This window comes from Nyctibius grandis, chromosome 3 (assembly GCF_013368605.1).
Source record: "Nyctibius grandis isolate bNycGra1 chromosome 3, bNycGra1.pri, whole genome shotgun sequence".
NCBI classification, from domain to species: Eukaryota; Metazoa; Chordata; class Aves; order Nyctibiiformes; family Nyctibiidae; genus Nyctibius; species Nyctibius grandis.
The window spans coordinates 14,435,017-14,460,844 of record NC_090660.1 but is presented as its reverse complement, the minus strand read 5'-3'; the positions used below and the strand labels follow the sequence as shown (position 1 = coordinate 14,460,844).

The 25,828-nt window shown below is 46.1% G+C and overlaps 1 protein-coding gene across 1 annotated transcript in view; it reads left to right on the top strand.

Annotated features, from left to right (window-relative positions):
- Positions 1-9,517: 9,517 nt before the first annotated feature.
- Positions 9,518-25,828, top strand: part of RREB1 (ras responsive element binding protein 1) — a 125,478-nt gene continuing 109,167 nt past the window's right edge. Inside the window, exon 1 of the mRNA XM_068396693.1 lies at positions 9,518-9,771. Coding sequence (XP_068252794.1) covers positions 9,732-9,771 — 40 coding nt within the window. The 5' untranslated portion in view covers positions 9,518-9,731. The remainder of the gene's footprint in view (positions 9,772-25,828) is intronic.

Sequence of the window (25,828 nt, the reverse complement as noted above, 5' to 3'; positions counted from 1 at the left end):
TTTTTCTATTTAAAAACTAAAATGTAGTTACTAATTCTATAGTCCAATTTTCAACATACTTGTTTCATTTTCTAAATTTTAAAAAAGGTAGTGTTCTGTAAAATTTGGGGAGAAACAGCTGGCAGTGTGAATTGTGTCATGATGTATTTTACTGATCCTGAAAACTTAGTTTAGGCCCTCCTAATTACATGAAGTTCCCTCTTCTTACATAGCCCTGGGATAACTGGACAGTATGGCAGTCCAAAGCCTTTGGGATGCTAAAATAATCATGCATTAACCCTATAAACATACTTTTGCTTTGATGTTATTGCCACTAGCTGCTAGCTGAATAATTACAGTTCCCTTGTGATCAACTTTCATATGATAAGAGTGATAGCAAGGATAAAGAGAATGAAAAAAGTTGCAAGACAATTGACGTGGTTTTAGTTCATACGAAGAAAGGACATCAATTTATAGAAATCGATGTGGAGCATGCCATGTAATTAAAGCTTTTGGTCCCCATTTCGTTACTGCAGGCAAACAGGTCTTGCAGTCAGTGGTGGGGAGCACCCACAGGAACTGGTTGTGGCTCTCCGGCTCAGATAAGTTTATGCTGTTCCCTTTGGCAAATCATTGTCTTTTAAATTCCTCAATGCTTTGTTCAAAGTACAGCTGTGTTTCAATAATAACTTATTTCTGTATAATTCCAGTTCAGTGGTTTTTATTACATATGCTGCTAACATTTTCACACGAGTACTCCAGCTGTACAGCAGCTCTCTGCAGTCAGCTTTAGCCCAAAATCAAGCCAGGAACTGTCTCTATTAGTTTCTGTGTTACCAAACTTTTGTATACTGAACTGTTACACACCACTCTCATCTTACTTTCTCTCCATTCCACTGTTGTCCCAGCTCTCCAAAACTCTCCGTTTTTATGGTTAGCCCAAATTTGCTCCCACAAGACTTTGCTGTAGTTCCTATTTACACACAATATTATCCAAGTACCAAGTTTTACGAGAGCTGTCAGTTTCCAGATATGAAATCTGAGCCCGCTCATTCTTTTCCAGCGTGGTTGGGTAATGTGGTGTTCATCATAGGACAGGACTAATGATACCCGCTCTACTGACTCACCACATGCAAGTAGGCACAGGGAATATTTCCTCTCTTTTGCTGTGTCAGTAACCTGGAGTCTAGACCAGAAACATCATCTGCGGAAAGTACATAGAGTAAAACAGACAGCTTAATGAAACAAACTCAGAAGATCTATGTGAAGTGAGTACATAAGATTGTTCAGAAAATTATTAGAGAAAATCTTATTTGCAGTTGCCACTTAGCCAAAATTCATAGCTGAGAAGATTATTCCACTGGTGAGTTTAGACAGCCACAGAAGTCTATTATCAGTTCACAAGAGGTTGCAGGAAAAATATTGCATGACTGTGAGGATTTCAGGATATTTTCATAGACCTTAATTCCAAATGATTTAATCCTTTGCTGTAAAGACATGGGCCACTGATTGCAAGCTGAAAATTTGGAGTTTAAAGGTTTTCTGCCCTTTCTAGTTACTCAGAGTCCTTTTGAGGAAGAGGCTGATGTCTGTGCCCTGTTCTTAGAAAACATTTGGTTCAAGCGTTGAGATTTCCATTCAATGAATCATTTCAGGTAACAGCTCTCTTACGCTCATTTTAATAATAGTGGTTTGGGGTTTTTTTCCTTTTCAAGTTTCATTTTAGATAGAGCACAGTCCCATCTGACCACCAAAGTAATTGAAAAGGAAAAAAAAGATGTTTAGGAGCACATCTAACAAATCTATCCTGTCTACCAAATCTTTCCTCTCTAAATGCTCATTAAGAGAGCTTTCACCACCTTTGTATTGCACTGGAGGAAACAAGATTATGGAACATGTTATCTGCTGTACACGTTGAAGACAGGAATGCAGAAAAGTGTATTGAGAATACTTTCTTCTCAAGAATCCTTTATTTTAAAATGAAGATAAGTGAATGTTGAATGATAAATGAAGCTAAAAGTGTCAATATTAGGACTTAAATGCTCTTATCCACATTTTCCTAACATTTGGACACTTTGCAAGTATTGAGTTTTCTTTTTGTAGAAGCAAGTATTTTCTTATATGAAAGCTCCAGAAATGACCTAAAACCCATCCCTATCTTACACCCCTCTGGTCCACAAAGCTATCTTTTTCTGCCAGAAGAAACCTTCTGCTAACAGTTTTTGCTGTTGTGGGAGTCATTTTATTATGTCAGTAGAAGAATTCATTTTCCTGTCTTAATCATGTCTCTGTTACAGACAATCTGCTAATACAGCATGGCTGTTCTGACAAGCAAAGAGCTCTACCGGTGTAGGTACACCCCTGTACGCAGCAGCAGAGGTATATCTACCCCTGACACAATTTACATCAGCAAAACTGTGCTTTTGCCAGTGTGGCTTATCTTATCATTGTCTGAATGACACAAACTGCGCTGGTGAAAGTATAGTTCTGACTGCATTACCGTGAACATTCGCTGCTTTTGGTAGCGTAGCTTGGTTTTAACCTCAGTTGCAAATCATATGCCTTTGTACATCTGACTAGTGTAAGCAGGCCTGCACGACTTTATGGCATGGACCTGTCCAGAGGCAATTTTGCCTTTGGTTTAAGGAGGCACAAGGCACAAATTTAGAGTAGATACAAAAGCACAAGTGGCTCTTTTCATGCTCCTTTACCTGAGCCCTACCATTTTCTTCTGCTTCCCCCTTGATTCTTTGTCTACTGCATCCACTGGCCATTTTTCCCTGGTAGTTCGGTTCCTCTCTTCTCTTCCCCAAATCCTGTCACTGCAGCCTCTGCCAAGTTACATTAATCTCTGCCCTTGAAAGTTGTCCTGCTTTTTCCTTCCCTGCAGGGTAACTGCTCCCTTGCATACTTTCTTCATGACTGCTGCCTCACTTCCTATTTCTTCACTTCTCTGCTGCTTGCTGTCCCTCTCTGCCTATTTTCTGCTGCTTTGTGGGTGCATCTCAAAGCATGGTCTACCATATTTTCCCTGGGCTGGTTGGAGTTTCCTTCTTCCCCACCCCCTTTTCTACTTGTACTCTTTGAGCTATAATTAGCTGTGGCATGAAGTTAAGAAAATAAAAATGTAGGCTGGAAAAATCAAGAGAAACGTCCTAACAGAAAAGTCTGCAAGAGTACGGACCAAGCCCCCAATGGAAGCTGTTGAATCCTCCTTAATTGAGGATATTTAAAACTAAACCAAGACAGTACTGAAAAGTATATTGCATAGAGCAATATTGCGGCAGCTTCAGGGGATGAATAGCAGGTATTATCCATCTCTAGCCTATGATACGAAAAGATAGTAAGTAATGCTTCAGCTGGATACCGCTGCCTCCCTTTAGCTGCTGCTGTCTCCACTGGTGCTAGAACAGCCCTTTGAATGACCGAACATGAAGAAGCTGCTATTAGCGTGAGCATTTATTTTGTTTGTGAGAGGTTCCAGAGTCAGCTTTCCCTAGCAAATGGGTCATGGGGAAACACACAGCTGGCTTACTACTTGCCTTCAGTAGGGAAAATAATCACATTTAAACTAACAATCAATTAGGTGTGAGAGGCTGGGTGGTCAACAAGAATGAAACATGTTACTTTCAATACTGAATCACAAGCTGGGCATTAAACAGTAACTTCTTTTTGCACACCTGTGTTTTGTGCATTACCTGGCAACAAAAGCTTCTCGGCAACAATGCAGAGTTTTGAAAGAAGTGGAAGTATTGCAGTGGGTGGTTCTGCTTACCATTGTTCTTTTACCCACTCCATCTCTACACAGACACGCTTGCACATGGGCTATACAACCTGTTTCTGAGCCTGTACATTAGTGATCACAGAACTGTTGGAGAATGTAAATGTCAAACATCTGCTTGATGGTTTTTTCACACTAAGTTTTTAAACAGTCTGAGGAATAAGTAGGCTGTACTGTTTCAAAATTTGCTAAGTAGTTAAGTGTGCACGGGTAGCTTTTACTTAGTTTTATCCATTTAAAATGTACTATTTTTTAAAATCTTCCTCTTTCAAGAATTTTGGTTACTAATATTGTAATAACACTGTTTTATGCCCCTGTTGTTTGTTTTGGTTACAAGACTCAAAGAGGTGTCAGTTGCTCACATATCACTTTAGCCATTCTCTACAGTTATCATTGTATACAGGACATAAGCCTTATAGTTTCCTGAAAGAATAGGTTTCAGTTGTTGATCTTTCACAGAAAAGATTTAGAAACATTGGTCATTGCTAAAATAGTTTAGGGGAATAGTTTATACCACTTTTTCCATGCCAAAAATCAGGGCTGGGGAAGAGACTAGTTCATCAAGCTGGTCCAGTCCCAGCAGCAGGGCTGCTCTGCATCGCATCTATCTGCTGGAGACTCCCACAGTAAAAGAAGGAGATGGGGCCTGCAATTATTGCAGCCAGAGACTTCAAGCAGTCCTGCAATATGCCCTATGGGCTGTGATCTATGGGGGAAAAAAGTGCTGTGGGTTTCAGAAATACCATCTTCGTATTTCCAGATGAGTCCTTAGACAAGGGGGAGTCTTAGCTGGCTAGCTGAGTCAGCTTGGAGTCTGTTTTGCACTGTCGAGATGGCTCAAAGCAAACAGGGAGCAAATACTTAGCACTCAATTTTTTATTTTTACTGTGTGTTATCACTAAAATACTGTCTGCTGAGAACAGGACACAAAGCGGAGTGGATGGCTTGCTACCTGAAGAACTACACTGGGATTTTGGGGGAAAGATGGGTTTTATTTTCACCTTTGTCACTGCTAGCCTGCTGAGATGTGAGGGAAATTGCTTAAGCACGCTGTGTTACCTCAGCTTTTCTTTCAGTTACTACAGGCTAATGCTAAGATAAGTTTGGACTGAAGCTTCAGCCTTGACTTTCTGATCATCCAGAGCTGCCCTTGGAGATAATGGGTGGGGTTGCTGTAGGAGCAAGTTCCACCGCTCTGCTCCCTCGCTCCCCAGATGCCCGATTTCCAGAGGCCGAGGTAGCTGAGCATGGTTTGTTTTGTATTGCTGTGCATCACATTTACCCACATGGGGAAAACAGGATTGCTGCATGATACTCTGTCATCTGACAAATGCTCTGAGAGAGTTTGCAGCTGGTCTTATGTGGTGTGCTTTTCTGCATGGTTTTCCACTGTGTGAATTCATCAGGTTTAGCTTTCCAGACATTTTTTAGGAAATAAATTCATTTAATTGAACTTTCCACCTTTTATTCTGTGTAATTACCCTGCCTGTATGGTGGATGCGCTTGTCAGTTCTGCGTTTGTTCTTCAGGAGTTTTTGATCCAAGAAACTTGTGTCTCAGCTGAAAAAAAAAACCTCTCAAAAGCCAAACAAAACCCCAACCCATAAGAAGACCCAGCAGTGGCATGTTTGTTCATTTAAAGAAATACCTGTTTGAAATGTAAAGGAAATTCGAGCATTTATTTTGGTCTTAGGTTTTATAAAAGTTTATTTCTCAAAGCCCTCGGGGCTGTATTCTCTGATCCCGCAACCAGGCTTTTCCCTGCGTTAGTATGTCAGCTGAGTTCTGCCTCTTGGCATGAGCGAGGGCATTGGGAAACAGATGGCGGCGAGAGGACTCCGGATGCTGTGCAGGCTTCAGCTCAGGCAGTGGATGGGGCCTCCAGTGCCTCCGACATCCCCTGTGGCTGGGCAGCTGCGTGTCAGGGCGAGGGAGCTGGCTCTTGGCAGCTGCCCTCACCCAGCAGGCTGAGGTGTTAAAAAGTCAGAACCCAGTGCTGCCTCGTACAGCGTGTAAAATACTCCTGGTTAGTAAGAGAACTGCCTTACTCCAAACTGTTTTGGCTGAAAGGGATGTGTAAGCATTGCAAGAAATTAAAAGTAACTTCTAAATGGCATGATATAAAGCAGAGAACATTGACAATGTCTAATAAGAGGTGGTGGGGGGGAAGATTTTCTAGCTAAACTTTACCTCTTCTTTTAATGCCAATGTTAGCTTTAGTCTGAGCTCAAAGACACCGTTGTATCCTCAAGTTGCGGCCTCCATATAAGCTACACATCTGGTTTTTCTTCTCTCCTTGAATGCCTTTAATCAGCATCTCTGATATTTGAATTGTGGGTGGGGGCAAAGTTGTCCTTTTCTTGGGACTGCAGCAGGTGGCTTTTATGTCACCAACATGGCTATGTCACCCAGTGGTTTTAATTAAATTGATAATACAGCTTCACAAAACTATTGGTTTTATTTGTACTATTGTTCATTGCATTTAACATCGCTGTATAGGATCAGAGAGGTGTGTGAGGGTTGTATAGAAGTTAGTTAGAGAAAGTCTTCTTGCCCCTTAGCATGTTTACCATCACTGTTGAGTATTGATGTTGCGATATCCAGAAAGTATACAAACCATGTGCAGTCTTAGAAAAAAAAGACTTAAACTATCACAAATAGAGCGATCAGAGGAGACAGGATAAAACACAGCAATGCAGATGGTAGGAAATGCAGAGTAAAATGGATAGCTGTATCATGTAAGCAATGTAGTAACATTTTGGGAGAGTCATTTTACTCATAAAAGTGGGTTTTATTAGGCAAAAATTATCTCTCTCTTTCACTGGAATAAAAAAATGAAACCATTTGCTCAAAATTTCACGTTCAGCCTTAGACCAGAGTGGGCTTTGACCTCTCTGATGCATTATAAAAGTTTGAATGATGGCAAGTTTGAAAACTGAGTTATTTTAATTTCTCTTGCCCTGCAATAGCCCAGAATTAGAATTCATTCCTAAACTGGTAAAGACACATCACTTCTTACTATTTCATAAACCCTGGTAGTTAATTTTTGTAGTTATTACATAACTTTTTTTTTTTTTTTTTTAATTTACAGCATTAACATAACATAGTATGTGCTTGTTCACCCTTCATTACATCTTTCTGAATGAATAGGTATGTTTAAAACATAAAAACATAAACGTGATTAAAAAAATTATGTACATATGTTCTCCAAGCACTAAAATACTGATTTTTTTTTTCCAGTGTGAGCTTTACAATACCTACATCAGTTTCATTTCCATGTTTCTAAAGCAGATTTCAGATGCTGAATTGAGTGACACTTGTTCCTCCATTCTGTCTATCCGCTTGCTAAACTTCCCACGTGGAGGGCTGCGTAAGCACCTCTGAAGTTAGAAAATACAGCGAGGGTGGATGGGAATCTTCATGCAGAGGTGGCCCAAAATGCCTCCAGGGCTATTCTAGACATACTAGCCACAGGTCAATGAGACATGCGTTGCCAGCCTCCAAAGATGATTATCCATCCAGGAATTTGCACCAGTTTCAATTACAGCAATTTATGTAAATGTCTGCGCAAACAAGGCCTTAGGTTGTAAACTCGTAGGCCTAATCTCCACGGGTTTATACGTATGTGCCATGCAGGCTTAAATCACTGCGGTCTTCCAATGTGAATAACATGTTTTAAGGGCTGAGCTTGAGATGGACAACTGCTCAGGTTTTTGTTTAATCGCATGCCTGACCGCAAGAGATACTGAAGTAAAGATGTAAACTGGCCATAAAGCTATTGAATTTACCCACCGTTCTGCCACTGCGTGTCGGCAGGTATAATGGGGACAGATGTGGAAAGGTTAAAGACACTTCACAATGAATTTATTATTTTTAATGACTTCCCTTGATTGTTTTTTGGTAAAATAAGAGCCTTGTAGCAGAACAATCAGAATGCACTTTCTCATGTCTGCTGCTATATTGTGGGGTAAACTATTATATAGCTGTTCTGTCAGTCAGCAACTCTGCTTTAACAGAGCCTAATGGTATTGAAATTTATACACAAAGCTCACATGTAATACTGCACAAAATTTGGCTGACCAAAATTCAGCCTGTAGAAACCGCCACAACAAACACATGTTAAATTAAAGCTGCAGTTTCGTGTTCTGGATACACATGTGTGCCTTTTGGTTTTGCAATTTTGGCATTTCCAGGCTCCAGATCACCAGACCTGCAGGTTTTTTACCGGGAGTCCAGAAGGGAAGAGCGTTATTCCTGACACGAAGGAATGTCTTTGAGACACGTCCTGTGTATTCCTGACTTGTATGCCTTTATCCAATATTTGAAAGGACCAGTGCAAAGGAAGTCACTAGTGACACCTTACAAGCAAAAGACTTTGTGAAAAGAGCTGGTTGAGGGCTTACTGCCACACACCTGGAATGTAGCCTTCCTTCCCATGCGAATCGCTTTTCAATCAGGAGATAGGGTACCAGCTAAGCTGGTACAAGCCTTTTGCCCACAGGCCAGGACTTGATTTCTTTAAAACCCAGCCTGCAACTTCAGGTTCCATCTCACCAATAACAGCTTTAAAAGGCCTAGTAGTTTTAGTAGCTTTAGAAATAGTGACAAGAACCATTTCCTGAAACAGTAAACTGGGTCCTCCTATACCCATTATGGCACTCCTCGCAAGCAGTTTTGCTTTACTTTTTTTTTCTGTTGAGCTTTCAGGAGGGAGTATTTCCAGATATTCTATTTTTATGTACTGTTATTATTTGTCACACAACTCTAAACTGGTACTGGCTTTAAAGTGAAATCCCTATGACTCTGAACACCTCTCCATCACTTGTTGAGTCCTGTACATCTTTGAACTTCCACTGCAGTGAAGGTGATGGAAAGGACCATACACGGTGCCATACACAGAGCCCGTGCAGTTTGTAACTACCGACATTTGCAAACGTCTGAATCTTGCCTTTGATTAGACACAGTATTGGGACCTCCTGTTCCTATGCCGATGTTCCGTGTCTCGTTAAATTTCATGTCTTTCAGGTTTCATCAGCCGGATGGATGACTGACCCCAGCAGGGACCCAAAACGCACAAGGACTAAAGTTTTCTGAGGAAACAAACAAACAAAACCAGAAGCTGACTTCTGGACACGGAGGAGCCGACTCCTGCCTGCGGCCGCTCTACCTGGTGAGGCGCCGGGCTGGGAGGAGGAGGAGGAGGAAGATGCACAGGCATTTCCACGGCCAGCGGAGAGCTCAGATGAATTCCTAAAGCCGGCAGCGCGGCACCGCCGCCACCGGCTCCGGATGCGCTCCGGCCCCGGGCGCACGGCGCGGCTGGGGGATACGCACGCCCGGCTCGGAGCGCGGCCGCCGGCCGGCCAGGCCCGCCCCGCCCGGGAGAGCCCCGCGGGCGCAGCCGGCGGAGCGGCCGGAGGGCGCGGGGCGCCGCGTGGCACCTGGCCGGCCCCCCCCGTTCCCCCCCCGCCCCGGCTCGGGGCATCCCGCTGCCGCGCTGCCGGCGGCGGGGGCCGGTGCGCGGCGGGCCGGGCGGAGGAGGGAGGGAGGGAGGGAGGCGGGGGGGGAAAGTTGTGCTCTCTCCTCTCCTTGGAGGCGCCCCTCCCCGCCGCTCCGAGGGCGAGATAGAGATGCTGTTTGCAACAGGCTGCTGCCGCCGCGGTAGCGCGTCCCCGGGAGAGGAGCCGGAGCGACACGTGATGTGTCTCCTTATCAGGGTGCGCGGGGCAGCGCGGGGGCGGGCAGGGGGCGGGGGCGCCCGCGGAGCGCGGCGCGGCGGGGTCCCTAACCGTGCCCATCTCTCCCCTCCAGGGAGGCGCGGAGGACGGGAAGTTAGCGCGGAGTTGATGAACTTTGCACATCCACAGAAACGCCATTTTGATTCCTTTTTCCGGAACAAGTTTGCGGCTCCCTCCCGTGCGCGCTCCCCCCGGCGCGTCCCCGCGCCCCCCCGGCGGCCCATCCTCCCGGCATGTCGCGGCGCAAGCAGCCCAGCCCCAGCAAAGTCCGGCGTAAGTACCGCGGCGCTGCCCGGCCGCCGCGCTCCCTCACAAAGGGCAGGAGCGTGCCTCAACTCCGGAGGGATCGCTTTTTTTTCCTTCTTTTCTTTTTCTTGGGGGTGGGGGGGAGAAAGAGGAGGAAAAATAAACTTCTGGGAGGGGGCAGGCGCGGGGGTGAGGACGTTGCAGCGTGTCGGCTGGCCGTGCGACTTCTTTAAAAATGAAATGCTTGTTGGGGGGGGGAAAAAGTTTCCTTTAAAAAAAAAGGAGGAAAAAAAGTTTGGCTGGCAGCGGTGGAGATGATGATGAGTTCGTGCAGCCTCCCTCTTCCCTTCCCCCGCTCCTCCCTCTCCTCTCCTCCCTCCGCGGCTCCTGTTTTTTTTTTTTTTTTTTTCCCCTTCCCTGTTGCAGACTTTCTACCAACCAGCGGCACCAGCCGCGGCGTTTTGCCTTCAGGACCTGATGCTCATCCATATTAAACCGTCTGAGCTCAGGAATCCGGCCAGATCATCCCCCCCCTCCTGCTGCAAAGTTTATTTTTAACCAGCCACCGCCACAATTTGGATGGGGCTGCGAGGAAGCAACATCTTCTAGCCCGGCTCGCCCCCGTCTCCCCAGCCCGCAGCCGTTTGCCTTTTAACTTTTCCTTCGGGCTTATTTTCCTGCCGGCGGTGGCGGCGGGTGCGGCGGCGGCCCCTGCCCGCTGTTCCCGGACGGGAGGGCCACGCTGGAGCCGGGAAGTTGGGATGAAGGCGCCCCTTCTTCGCAGGTAGAGCCGGCTTGCGCCGCGCATCTCTCCGCTGACTTTCCGCCCCCCCCCCCCCGCGGCGGGGCCGTCCGGCCGTGCCTGCCCTTCCTCGGCACCGCGACACCTCTCCCCTCTCCTCTCTCCCCCTCTTCTTCACTTTATTTTTTTTTTCTCCTTTCCTGCTCTTTCTCCACCCCCACCCCCCCCTCCCCGGTAGGGACGTGCGTGTCCTTTCCCCTCCCGCCCTGCGCGGCGGAGGGGGGATCCAGGCCCGGGGCGGGGGGAGGCGCTGCCCCCCGCGGGTCCTCCTCGTCCCGCTGCCTTTGCGCGGTGCCAGGGACACATCCCTGCGCGGCGGGGCCAGCGGCGGGCAGGGACGCCCGGGCGGCGTCACCACTACAGGAAGGAGCCGGGCAGCATCCGAGGCGGGGAGGGGGGGCTCCGGCCCGGGGCCGCCCTCACTCCCTTCACCCCCCGTCTTGGAGGGGGGGGCAGTGGAGACCCCCCCGCAGCGGCGATGTTTCGGGTCAAAACAAAGTTTCGGGCCGCGCGGCTGCCGCCCCCCCGCCGCCAGCGTCGCCGTGCCCGGTGCGGATGGGAGCCAGCCGCGACCCGTCTCTCAGGCGACTGCGCTGCCCATCGCCGTTGCTACGGGCCGGGACCCCCCTCCCGGCGGCTCCGCGGGGCCGCGCTGAGGATGCGAGGCAGATCCTCCCGCCCAGTTAATGTACGGGGTTGGGCTCTTCGCCCCCCACCTCCGCCATCCGCCGACGGTGCAGGGGCGCGGGGGGCGCGGGCCGGGCCGGGCGCGGCTCTTGTTGGGCAGAGCCGGGCCGGGCCGGGCAGAGCCGGGCCGGGCCGCGGGGAGCGCGGCGCGACGAGATGCTGCAACTTTTTTTTTCAGCAGAGGAGGGAGGGCGGTGGATTGAACTTTGTCATGTCGCAGATAAGTTTCCTCTGGCTTCTTCTCCCTGCACTTCTCCCCCGCCTCCCCTCCGCACGCACGCTTGCTTTTTGCCTTTTTTTTTCCCTGCCTTTTTTTTTTTTTTTTTAAATTTTCCCCGAGTCACCTCTCGGCTGCAATATCTTCTCCTGCTCGGCATCCTCGCCGGGTTACGCAGGAGGAGGAGAGCGCTTCTCCTGGCTCAGCACATTTCTCTGCCCGGCCCGCTCCACTGCGTGCCCCGTGGGGGCCCGGGCCCCTCCGTGCCCCGCCGCCCTCCCACGGCCCTGCCGGGGTGTCCGGCCCGGAGCTGATGCTCTGGTCCTGCTCGCCGAGGAGCCAGCATCCTGCCCAGGAGCCGCTGAACTGATTTCTGGAGGGAAGGGGGGGACACCAGCCATGCAGTTTTAATCCCCACTCCCTTTTTCCCCTGTCTTCTGTTGTAGATAAGATCTAGTGTGGTTACGTGTTTGAGAAGGTAGTTAAACGTCTAGTTCAGTGTGATTTGGGGGCAGTGGTCTAGGAGAGGCAGCAAATGCAGTTGATGTTTCTTACCATTCCAACATCCAGCCCCGTGCCTTGGAAAAAAAATGTGCTTATTAACAACAGGAGCAGTTGCTAAATAACGCCGTCTTGTCACCCCTGCAGCGCACAGCAGACAGCTGTTATGATGGCTGAAGTTTTTTCGTTGAGGTCTGTCGTTTTGACACAAGCACCGAGTTTTGTTACCGCAGTTCCTGTTTTCCACAGGGTCAGCGTGCGTGAAAGGGATGCAGTGACTCAGGGTCAGGCCAGCCATATTTGTTTTAGGTTTTAATTTTCTCTTTGAAGACTTAAGGGTATATAGTCTTTTCTTGGTGTGCCTGCATAATGCCGATTAGCCTTAACGGGAGTTGGGTACATCCAGGGAAGAATAGGCCCTTTTGTTTGTTAGAAACCCAGAAACAGCATGAATCCATCATCCAATCAATCAGAGTACCAGGGCTCTCCCTCACCTGCCAGCGGGGACACATCCAGCCTCTTCTCTTGCTACAGGGCAGCTGTGCTTGGCCCGGTGTGGCCTCTTTTGCTCCCTCACCTTCCTCCTGCCAGCAGCTGTATTTGGAACTGAATTCGTATCGTGTAGTGGCAAAAACGCCATCCTTCAATCGAGTAAACTTTTCTTCTGCTCTAATTTCACAGGCAGCTTCTAGTTGTTGAACTGTTGTTTGTCCATCAGTAGTGATTTTATGTAGCCACTCTTACACATTTCTTTTAATAACTAATGACCCTAAAGAATATTTATATATGTTTGGCTTGGTATTAAGACAAAATATAACAGGGTGTTTGCTGAATGTTTTTCTGGGTTTTTTCTGTATGTTTGCTAGTTTTTTTTTTCACCCGGACCTCAGTGTTTGAAGCTTTATTTGCTTGCAGATTTCAGCGTAGTGAAATATCTTATTCTGACTCAGCTCACGCAGGTTTTGTGCCCATTCTTAACTCTTTATAATATTCAGTGACCCTCTGACCACATGGCTTTTCTTTTTGATTCTGAGGGTCAGGAGATTCTTGAAGTTTCAAAACTGGGAAAGCTGAATGTCTTCATTATCTGTTAGTAATATCTATAATCTCTTTTGGTACCAAAGGCAAGTGCAGTGTTTCCCAAGGCATACAGATACTGACTTCTGTTGTGCTTTTCTCAGTCCTTAAGGATTTTATCACTTTGCCTACCGTTGAAGTCACACTGCAGTCATAACAGTAGCTTGACTTCAGCCTGTGAAAGTTTCTTCTTAAGCAGAAATAGTTTGCGTTGCTCTTAGTTGGATTTCTCATTTAAATAAAAACTGTTCATGTACTTACATTGTATAGATTAAAAACATATAGATAAATCCCTTTGGTTATATTCATTATCCCTTGTAAAAGTAGGTGGTGCTTAGAAGGTCATAGGATAAGTGTTGCTAAGCAGCTAAACAGAAGGATGCTAAAATTAACCTGAGTGTTTTTGTAAGGGATTCACTTTTTAAGTGGCATAATTTTTTTTATTGACTTAAAATAAATTTTTTGATAGTAAATAATCTGAAAAAAGTACTTAGATGCATGAATAAAGCTTTCCAGGGGACTGTGTCGAGTGTTATCTACGTCCAGAGGTAATTCCACCCTCCCTCAGTATGCCTAAATTTTGCCAGCATTGGGCCCTCGATTTGTGCCCTTTGCAAATGTCCTTCCAGAGTGATCTGTTGCTCCAAGAGCATCTGATGTATGTTGGATAGCAGCCTGTAGGGACAGTCTTGGGAAAAAAGAAATTGCAAAGGTTCCCCAGGAACAAGCAGAAAACAAGTAAATCCTGTTAGTCCGAAATCTATGTGTGTGCAGAAAAAGCCCCTTTTAACTTTTTGATGAATGATGCCTAAGTTTGGAAATCTGTCTTTTCGGTGTACGCTCTTAAAACATGTGAAATCATGTTGTCTTCTTTCAGCGCAGTAAGAAAAGGTTGTTTTAAAATCAGTATTTTATTGGACCGTGTTACTGGACCACTTTGTGAGGGCTGCCTTGATGATGTGGTAGCGTGCGTCTTGGGAGATAATTGTCTGTAGGGGAGGATGGTAGTGCAGCTTTCGGTTCTCCTGAAGGTAGTGAGAATGCCTGTTGCTCTATGTCTTTTTCTTTTACTTCCTTTCTGAATTCAAGCAAGACGGTCAGTCGTGGGATTACAGCTTTAAAATACGCTTTTTCAAGTGTATTCTGCAGCTTGGAAAGGGGCCAGGAACTGCTTCGTGTTCTTTTGAGTACAGCTTCATAGTGGATGGAGTGCTCAGGTACCCTGCAGCGTTGCTGGGAAGTGTCTTGAGGAGCAGATCTAAACTTTGGGGTTGAGAAGGAGTTGCCCTCTGAGACCATGCAACAGCTTGCTTCTTATTTTTGGGTGGGAGAGCTGACTTGCCAGGTTGTTGTTCAGCATTTAAAGCAGATTTTCTTTGGGGAGGCATATGAGGAATCCTTTCTCTGTGTGTCGTTTTTTTTTTGTGGGGGTTTTTGTTTTTTTTTTTTTTTAATATCCTACATAAACCAGCAGCTATGGGAGCTGTGCTTACCCTCCCCCCCCCCGCATTTAGAAGCATCTTTATAGGCAGTGATTTAAAAGGCAGGACTTGCGTATCTTTGGAAATGCCACTCTGGTCATACACTGAAAAGTTAGCTATTTGTGTGGAGGCAGGAAGGGCTTGAAACTTGCAGGGCTTTGCCAGGCCAGGTTTGGTTATCAGCGTTTGATTACAAATGAAAATAGGTGAGGTTGGCTGAGGTGGGAAGTGCTGGCTCTGTTCTGGGGTACTTCTGAACAGGAATTTCAGGAGCATTGACTCTTTGTTCTTCCGTGGTGCAAGAAATCTGATGATGGCTTATCTTTGATGTCTGCCAGTCATGATGTTTTTCCCACCTGAAGGTGTTCCCTCCGCCCCACCCTGCCCCTCTATTTTGAATAGCAACATTTGAGGGCCAGGGACTTAAGGCTTCTGAGGCAGCAGTACCAGAGCATCTCACCCCCTTCCCTCAGCATTTTACTCAGAGCAGGGTGACAAAACTTATTTAGAGCTCAGGCTAATGCTTTATTATGAAATACTAAAAGTACAAATAATTGCCAGCTGGGGCATATACTGTGGACTCCCGTTGGATGGCTTGGTCGTGTTGTGCTGGAAAAGGGTCAGAACAAGGAAAAGGGCCTGAGCAAAAGGGAGAAGAGTCAGTGGGATACTTGGCTCGTTGCTGTGGCGGTGTTAAACCTGTTAGAGCAGCCTCCTGCAGTCAGAAGGGAATTGTCCTGATGTAACTGAGCAGCGCCTGGACCTGTGCTTCCTTTAGAAACAGCACAGGCCTTCTGGTGTATCCTGCTTTTTTTTTTTTTTAATAGTTGCATTTGAGCTTTCAGGTTGGCTAGCCTAGCAATCAATAAAGGTGGTTGCCTTTGAATAGGTGCTTTACACAAAAGTAGTTGATGGGTGGAGACTGTTTATTCAGAGTGATTCAACTAAGTAAGGCTGAGAGAATCTGAATACCTCTTTAAAGATGTAGAGAAAGGCAGCTGTTTTAACAACAGGATTCACCTGCAGAGTCCCAGCCGTCCGCAGAGGTGCTAGGCAAGGGAAAATAAAAGCTGTCAAAATCCCCCACGGGCGTTGTTAGGCTCCTGAACTAAAATAGGTATTCCAAGGACCATTAGAGAGGGAGGCCTTTAAGGCCTTGATTACCTCCCCTGCCTCCTTTGCCCGTCTTCCCATAGAAGCATGTGGAATGCGACTTCCCAATTCTGCTGTCTTCCTGCACCTAACCTTCCTGAGCAGAACTGTTTTGTGTTTAATCTTTTTTAATTATTTACTTATTTAATCTCAGGATTTCAAGAGATTCTTTTCCTTTTGAAGACGACATTCCCTCATACTGGTGTCTGAAGTTTCTTTGAAGATCTGTTTCCACGAGGGACTTTATTTGTGTAGAGCTCTCAAAAAGTGTGGGAGAGCTGCTTGCACGCTGTGGCCAAGTGACTTCACAGTGTAATTTCTGTCAGCTTTGAAAAATTGAATTTTGACTTTTAAGTCACTCTGGGTAACAAGTACGTTAAGCATCTTAAGACATTTTCTATGATGATGTGCCTGAGTGACTTGCTAATTCGGTTCTAAAACATAAATATATTTTATGGTTAATAGTGGAAGTGCAAGGCTCTGATACCTGTAAGACTTCTCCACTTGTCATTTCCTGGTGGATATTTTAACAGGTGGTGGCATGTGCTTTCTTGGAACAGCACAAACGTACTCGTATGTGTTTTAGGAATTGGTGGCCTGCATCATCTGTCCTTTGAAAAGTAAGGATGATCAACCGTTGACAAACCTTTTTTTAGTTAATGTAGGTATGTGCTTCCTCTCTGAAGATCAGAGAAGCAAAATGTTCACATTGAAGTATAGATGGCCTTTGCTGTTATCGTGTGTGATTAGCTGGCTTTAACTCCGGCCCTTGTTAGTCCCGTTTCGTACGGCAGGTGATGTCAGTGTTCAGGTGTATCGGTACCTGGGAGTGCTTTGCTCAGAGAGCTTGCATCACAGCAGTAAATTCCATTCCCGTGTTCAGACCGCACTCCTTCACACTGCTAACCTTGTGGCTTGGACAAGGGAGAACTGCTTTGGATTTTGCACCAATATGCAGCAGCACTTCCTTGTATTTCCTTTAGGGAGCAACATCACTTAATTTGGACCACTCACAGCTTTGGGTAGGGGAAAGAGCCTAGTTTAAGTTCCTCTTTTTGTTCCACAAAGTGCATTTTCTTCATTAAATTAAGTTCATTATGTCTTATTGCTCTTAGTGTTTTGAGAACATGAGAAGCAGCCAGGAGATGAATACCTGTGTGCTGTTCTTCATTCGTGTGTGCACTTTTTTCTGATGTTGATACAGTTGCTTGTGTATCGAGGACAACAGGTGGCTGTGGCGTCTTGTGCATGTGCTTGCCTGCTTCTCCCCTTCTTCTCCCCAAAAGCCTTAAGGTATCCTGAATTGGTGTTCACTTGGATAACTTGCAGGACAACTGACATATTTTGCTGTCTATACATCCCGATGCTTTTGGATGGAAGGAAGGAAAGCTGCAGGAGGAGGCTTGCTTTTTAAGTGAGACACTGAAGGTCGAGGAAGTGGAAGCGCGTGCCATAGAAGCTGGTTGTGGAAGAGATGTAGCTGAGTTACTAAGGGCTTCCGTTTGTGAGGTTTGACTGTTATTTTCCAGGGAAAGAAGTATGAGTGCAATGACAAGTCCCTCTTTACAGAGATGTAATTTATGGCTTGTATTTGGTTGATTTGGAGGGTATATTTCTTTTGATCTGTTTTTGTAACAGCTGCAGGTATCATTTGCGTTTCCTCCTTATCAGATGGTCCAGCCAGATGTTGCTTAGTACATCTTACTACATTTCCAAGTAAGGTTCAAAACTGTGGTCCTTGGCAGCTTCTGGAACAAGTCTTGGAGCAACTTCCAGACTTTACAGCAGATAGGTGGCTTTTCTGCCTGGTAAGATCTCCTGGCAGTCTGTGAACTGTCAGGAGCCTGATTGTCCACGTTGCAAAAGGGTAAAGACAGCTGTACCATAGTGCCCCTGTTTCCCTGATGTAAACTCAGTTTATTGTTGGAAACTGTGCTTTTTTTAAATAGGGAATAATTTATTTTCATATCAGTGCTACCTACACTTTGTGGGAGAAATCATCTCTACCCTCTGTCTCCATTCCTCGTTTTTGGGAAATGGCAGCGCCTTTTTGCTGAGCATGAAGTGGCCACCGTGTTCGACCTAAGCAAAGGGTGAATTTCTAGGGGTGGGTGAAATGATCCGTACCTCAGAGTGGATGCTGGTTACCTTGGGAGGAAGCCATGCAGATTATAAACTCTGCAGGAAGGAACTGGTGGATTCAGTAAACCCTGTAGCCCCCCTAACTGCAGTTCAAGCAGTTCTCAATCTCTACTTGCAAAGCTTTTGGAAATTGTAAGCTCTTTAAGTCTAGTGACTGAGGATTTTCCATGGTTCCCTTTTCCCCCAAGAATGAAAAAAAAAGATAGAAATAAATGGTAAGGTTACTAATTTTAAATGCTCAGAAGGCAGCAAACGAAAGTTAAGGTGTTCACAGAAGAGTTAAGTGGGCCAAGCTGAACACAGATCGTGCCCCGTTATGGTTGCTGTTATGTGTTTAATAAATCAATAGATGTGTAAATAGTATGTAGAAGTGGAAAACGTGGCTTCATTCGAATCAACAGCAAAATTCTTTCAGGCTTCACTGGACTAAGATTTTATGTGGGGTATATACAGCTGAAAGCTCTTGAGCATTCATAGTGTGAAAGGCGCCAGGAAACTTTAAAAAACTGAAACACTAATAGTGTCTTTGTATTTTTCTGGTGCTTGAAATTCCTACAGGTGTAGTTACAAAGTCAGTGCATCTGTTTTAGGAGCTTGTTTGATAAACAGCAAACTGAATTTGCCATATAATAGCCTATTTTGACTAAATTCTCTTCCATCCTGGTTTTGAGCATTGCTGAAACAGTGTGGCCATTGCTGCATCCCTTTTCTAAATCCTAGAGGCTGTGCTTTAACTTTCTTGAGTGTATTCCCTCTGATGAGTGGGAGGAGGACACGTCCTTCCCAGGCCTGTCCTTTCCTGCAGGAAGAGGGGAATGTAGAGAATTCTCCCCAAGGATGGATTTGGGGCAGAGATGGCTCCTGCATGTTTGGGGGCCAGAGTTTTTATTTACACCATTGCGTAACTCTTCATCTCCATAGGAAAAGATGTGGGTTAGTAGATTTGCAACACCACAGAGTTGCATGTGGCCATGGTCTGCCTGATAGCTGACATGTGCTAGCATTGCATAGTAGATGTACTGATGCCTACCTGGGGTCATCCTGGAGTATTGGGTGACCTTGTGCAGAAGGATCTGCTGTTGCCTGACTTTCAACCTCGTTCAGTGGCAGCCTCTCTCATTCTTGCACTGCCTGAATCGTCTGACTTGCAGTAAATGTTTCCATTTGTGTGCTCACTGTCTTTTCAGAATGATTGCTAAAAAGTATTTCGGCCAAAAATAATTTACACTGGACAAGAAGATGCCAGCAGCATGTGCAAATTGCACACTGTAGTTACTGTCCCAGCTAGCAATTCAAACGAAGCTGCAGAACTCAGTAGCACGGATGTGGATTAGGAAACTCCAGACTGCTGATTTAAAAATTTCCACTATTTCTGGTAGTGGGTGTTTATAAGAGCTGCCTAGCCCAAAGACCCAAGAAATGAGCTGGTGGTGGTCTTTGTTTACTTCCCAGTATACAGATGCCAAGTGTTATGCTTTGATTTCCTACACTGTAAACTCTTCGGGGCAGGGATCAACGTTCAATTACTGAGTTTTGAAAAGCCACCTAACACATTGTGGAACTGACCTGCTCGGCACTACCTCAGTATAAATGTTTAATTATAACTATCTTCTTACCCCATAGTGGAGCCTTTCCGGATATCAAGGTTGAGGCATGCTGGGAACCTGCACTGCTGCTGCTGAGGTGTCTGCGTATAAACAGAGAGCTTTGGTTGCAAGGCAGAATTTGGGGAGCTCCCATAAATGCCTAGTTTGCACACAAGGGACAAAGATTATTTTTTTTTTTCTCTAGGCAGTATAGGTGCAAGTATATGCACATGGTCAGGGGTCTGCATCTGGTTGGTTGGTTTAGAAGCAAATGTGCTCTTAGCTTTAATACATGTTTTAAAGCATCGCAGTCAGACCACGTCCTTACCTCTTCCTTTTGATTTAGGTCTGTATGTAAAAATGACAAATGTCAAAGTTCTGAAATTGAGAAATAATAAGAAGAAACTGGGAATAGAAAGATGTCTCCCCCTCAATACGTCACCTTCCCAAGACTGAAATGAAGTGCAATTGCTGGCTCTTGCCGTTCACAAAGTAATCTAATTCACTTCCCTTGAGTGACTTGTGGTGTAGCTTTGAGCTGGTTTCTTAAATCATCTCAAGAGTGATGTATGTATCATTTGTTACATTTATATAACAAGAAAGCATATGGAGTAATGGAAACATCTAGAAATTAGACCTTCAGAGAAGACTCCCATTTTAATCAGGTTACTTACTTGGATTAAACCAACCCAAATTTAAAACATGTGGGCTCGTGTACTAAACTAGTTGCATTTTCAGCACTCCAGGGGTCCGTCTAGGAGTTTATCAGTGCATTGTCTTAGTCTGTTCCAGCCAGCTCTGTAGGAGCAGTTTGGTGTTACTAAGGTTGGAATAAGCTGATGTCAGATTTTTGTCCACAGTGCATAGCAAGTAGAGGTCAAACACTTGTCCAGCCGGTGATACTATGACTTGTTAAGAATGTACGCAGCAGGTCATTTTTCAAAACATCTTTTGAAAAGCAGCCTCTGAGAGCAGTGCCTTGTAGAAGAGACATGCATCTTCCTCTGGCATCAGCAAATGGATGCATCCTATCACATTGGACTGCTGAGCATGTTTAGTCATGTTACTGTAATAAGCTCTGGGAACAGGAATGGGTTCTGCCCTGCTGCGCTTCGGGAAGATTTGAATGAATTTGACTGGTTTGTTCCAGGGAAACTCCTGTTTGTATCTGCTGCTTTTGTGCTGGGTACAGAGAAGGAAGGAGTAGAGTTTGTTTCTTGGCTGAAGGGGGGTTTCTTTGCAGTTTAGGACTGCTAACATTACTTAAGTTATTATTTCTTAGAGGAGGTAAAATTAAAAAAATCCTAAGTGACTCCTAGAATCCTCAGTGCTTCTGGCGCTGATAGTGTACAGATCTGCTTGGTTTTGAGACTCCTCTTGCCGAGATAAACTGAGTATTAGGGACCCTTCTCTTGCTTCCAGCTATAACCTTCAGGCATCCCTATTTCTCCTGCCCCAGTGAATCATCCTACAACATATGCAGATGTCAGTTTTAAATGTGCTGTGGTGGGGGTTACCGTCTTCATCCTTTTGTTTTTGGCTTAACACAGTTTAGCCTGATGGCTTTCAGGGTATTTTTTAAATTTGCTGGGGTGTGTGTGTATGTCGGAGGGAAGTCTAGATCACGCCAAGCACTGATCCTGCAGACACTTTAAACACAGATATAATTCTACTTAAGTAGGTTGTTCCATTTAAGTCAAAATACTGGCATGGGCGAAGTTAGGGGAAGTGTTTCAGGACTCCGGCCTGCCTTTAACTTTCAGAAAAAGTATTCCTGACACAAGCCAGAATCTTTAACCCGTGTGAGCTGCAGCTCCAAACTCATCTCACTGACTTCAGTTTCTGACCTACTTGAGAAGGCGTTGCTCAGCCTGAGGAAGTGTCGTAGGTCTTGCGGCCTTGGCTTTGAAGAGAGACGGCAAGAAACGTGGCTCTGAATCCAAACTCCTTCGATATACGGTGTCTGCAAGAGTTAAACGAAAGCACTCCAGCAGCTTGTGCTCTCTGTGTGTGCATACTTTCCTAATCTTGACATGGGGTCTGAGCTGCAGGCTCTGAGGGCGTACGTGAAGTTGGCTTGGCTGTCACCTTTTCACTCCCCGCATCTGGCTGCGGTTCAGCACGGGGACGCTCCCTGCTGCTGGGATTACTAGCTGCAGATAGCCAGCTGCCTAAAACCTATCCTTGTGGGGCTGCCTGGGCCTAAAGGTGCCCTGGCATGCCTCGCCTGCCCTGGCACTGCTTCCTGCCCTTGCTGGGAGCAGTAGAGGGAAGAAAAAGTGCTGTGGTGGCCCCTTTCCTGCGTCTGGAAGATGTCTTGCACCCACCTTGTGCTCTCGGGTTGGTCTGGGTGAGCTTTCTGCTACTCTGCTGTCATCATTTGGCTGGAGAACAGCTGCCTCTGAGGATGGGTCTGCTTTAAAACAGGGGAACAGCTGTACGGAGCGGGGCCCCTGGGCCGGTCTCTGATGCTGGCAGGCTGTCCCTGCACGTGGCGAGAGGGAGGACAGAGCAAGCATTTTTATCCTCTAGGTGACAAAGTCCTAAGGGCAACTTGGGCCTTGGCTGTCCAGGAAGAAAAACTACAGTTTCTTCAACCCACAGCACCCTGTCAAAAATTGCTGAGCATTTCTGACCAGAGGCTGGGGGGAAAAGCTGCCTTTTTTTTTTTTTCGCTTACGTTTCCTTGAAAGGCTGCCAGTGGCCACCTCGTCCCACCCTGCAGACGTGTGGGTGGGAGAGGGGGTAGCCGGCAGGAGGGAACATCACCAAAAAGGCAGAGCGTCTTGGCTCTTGGCCACGCACAGGAGCAGGAACAGCTGCCTAGATGGCCCCCGGAGCCTCACTGATGTCAGCATAACCAGCGCTCCTTAAAACGCGGCACCATGGAGGGGGGGCGAGGGGGAGCAGGGCTGGGAGCAGGTTTAGGGGGGTAAGCAGTACATAAAACTACCTCTGCGATTATTCCCCTGCCCCCCCTTCAGAACAGACCTCTGCTTTCTATAGGAATGGGAAGGTTTTGGATGAGTGAGTGAGAGTTATGAGACATTCATAAAAGTAGAACAAGTTACCGAAAGCAAGGAGCAGAAAGGATACGCGTTGTAAAATTTGTGTGGGTCTGTGGTGTGTCTGTTTGCTTGTTTTTTTTCCTTTTAAGAGGAGTGTGGCTAGGAACAGTTCGGCACTGTTGGATAAATCTGTCAGTGCTGTTCCCTTCTCTCTCGCCTATGTTGTCCCTGAGAACCTGTCACACTGTGACAGATCATACTGTCAAACATCATACTGTGTTTGAAAAGTATCTGGCTTGCCTTGGGATGCCGTATGAAATACGCAGGATGTGGCATCCTGCAGGGAGCATGTCATGTGTGCTCGCTTGGCCTCCTGTACTTGCTTGCGCAGAGGAAGGGAATGCACATCAGAAGAACACGGGTGTTCGCAGCTCCCTTCCACTCCCCTGTGTTGTTCCAGAGAGATGGCACTTCGCGTTACCTGTGAGGTTTACCGAAGCTGTCTTTCCTCATATGTTGATACCAAGGGTCCCTGAGGGTGAGAGCCTCTGTGTGGTTACGGGCAGTGGGGCTGTCCGTCTGACCTCCATGACATGGGTTGCACAGTGCAAAATTACCCCTGTGATAGGTACTGAACTGAATGAATGCGAGTTCCTCTCGGGCCTGAGATGACTTCTTCCAATTTAATAGCTAATACAGTAGTTTCTGAAAGTCACAAGAGGATCTGACGTGTAGCTGGAAGTGCTGAGGGAAGAGGATACCAGCTTTTCCAGAACTGTGCAGCTCAATCACAGAACGAGGTTGGACTGGACATGAAACTGGATTCCAGGGTGACGTGGTGATTGCAGCCTCCGCTGGCTTTGCTTCTTCCCGCAGCTGGGGAGTTGATTTTCCCGGTAGGCCTGTGCCAGCATAGTCCTGCTGCTAGTCTTGTGGTGTTACCCCAACACAGAAGTCGTGCTTGAATTGCTTGCAAGTGGTATGCAGTGCACCAATCTAGGCGACAGGGGTAAGCCAGCCTATCCGTGCTTGTTACAAAGCTGAATTTGCAAAATGCCGTCTCCATCAAGGCCAGTGTAATAATAAGTTGCAGAGATTCTGTCTTGAAAAACAAACAACGTGACATAGGCGTTTGGGGAGGAGGGTGTTGTGCTCTTTTGTAAGGCTTTTGCTTTTTGTTAACTCAGGTTAACTTTACAAGTCATTAGGAAATTAACATTTCCTATATCATTCCAGAATTCTTGTAGTAATTAGCAAAAATGACACAGGGTCACAGCAGCTGTATGGGACTGAGTAAGCATCTATTCGCGTTCTTTTCAATTGGGACAGTGGCATGAAGAATTTATTTACTGAAGATCAGAGAGGGAGACAGTAACAGAGGCAGAAAAAGAACCCAAATGCACTAAATCCAGTCCTGTGTCTTCACCATTAGATCACGCTTCCTGTCTAGGTAGATGAACCCACATAAAAACCTTGGTTCACAAACAGATGACATTCGAGTACTACCAGCATTGTAAAATACGGCTAGGGCTAATATATTTGCTCTGACTTTCATCTTGAGTGCCTGCTGGAACACCTGTAAGTATTTACATTTTAACATTAGCTTTTGTGCTTGTGAAAGCAGACAGTTTGACAGCAATGACCTCTAACACAAAAGCCTGAATAAGCGATGAACTTCCAACAAATCCATGACCTGAACTCTGCTGGATGCATATTGAAGGCGACAAGTTAATATAGCCTGTGGCAGCACCAACAAGAGGCCTGGCTCTGTGCTGGACTCTTCTGCTGGAGGTGGTCCGCAGACGTGCCTCTAGCTGCTGGCCCTGCCCAAAGGCCTGGAAGGCCTGGAAGTGTGCCTGTACTCACTGCCTAGGTGAGGGCCTCAGGCAAATGTTTGCTGCAGAAATGGCTTCATTTTTTCCAGAGGTTTCTTGTTCTGATGCTCTGCTCTGACCCTGGGTGAGGGGTTTGGTCTGTGTGGCAGAGAAGGCAGTAGGGTGGATGTCTCTTCCCTCCCAAGTGCTGCACTTCAGAGTTTGCTGTGTTTAAATTGAATTGAGTGGTAGTTAAAACTTCAATTATGGGCAGCTCTGGAGTTGAACACGTCTCTGCTGCAAGTGTGGTAACCTCTGGCCGTCAAACAGGGAAGACAGCTGTGGTACAGTAACCTCTGAAATCACCCTGACCTGAATCACGCTGAAGCTGCAGCTCTGGCAACGTTTCCTCAGGACTGCCCTGTCCTGGAATGAGCAGTTCCTGGTACCTGCTTCTCCAGTGAAACTTGGGTTTGGACCGGGGAATACCTCTTCAAGCTGACAGAAATGCCTCTGGATCTGTAGCGGAACGTTTTTAAGTCCTGTAGGGTAAGTCATGCTGCATTTTTCACCTGCAAAACTGAAAACTAGAGGGAGTCCTACTTGTGTCTAATACCAGGTCAGACCAAAAGCCCATTCAGCCCAGGATGTTGATCAATGTGGATTTATCAAAACAGAATATGGCAAAAGGGCACCTATTAATGATGCTTTCCTTGTATAGTCTACCAGCAGCATGCAGCTTCTGGAATGAGCCAAAGGGGTTTTATGTAGGTTCAGTATTTAGGTTCAAAGTCCTTCTTCCTGAGCTTGTCCAGCGGCTTTTTGAACCTGTACAGACACTTGGCCTGTTGTGAGTTCTGCAGTTTAACTACACGCTCTGTTGGAGGGGAGGTGAAAAAATTACTTTCTAAGCCTGCCATTTGATGCTTCCACTTGATACCATTTAGGACTTGTACTATGGGAAACAGCAAGTAATTATTCACTACCGACCTTCTCCACGCCTTTCAGGATTTTGTAGACCTCTGCTGTATCACCTCTGTGGCCTTCCTTCCAGGTTGGAGTCCTGAGTATCAGTTGTTATGCAGAAGTTGTTCCATGCTTTTGATTATGTTGTTCACTGACACTTAAAGCTTCAGTTTGCCTTGTTAACATATATCACAGGCACATGCCAAAAGTACTTTATTTGCCTGCATATTTATTGCTGTAAGACATACACTTGGACAGGCTTAAAGATTTCCAGGTGCTGCCAGGATTCTCCTTTTCAGCAGCTTTTTTGGGAAACTTTCTCAGTGTTGGCAGGTTACAGGCAGAAAATGCTGATTGGTGAGGGTGTTTGCAGGTCTCGCTCAGTTACTTCCATCCTGATTGCTTGAGAGCTGCTTGTTTAAATGGTGCTTTGCTCTCTGCCTTCCTTCCCAAATACACTACTGGTTCCTAAGAGCAGGGTCCCTGAATCCCTCTGCTTAATATATTTTTTCCCCCCCTACAGATGGCAGCCTGAAGCGTGACCTGCGTATCTAAAACCTTAGCGAATGCAACTTATCCAGAGACAAGGGGCATTTGTCCTTGCCGGCTCTGGGGGTATTTCTTTGAGCTCCGCTCAAAACCAGGTGACAC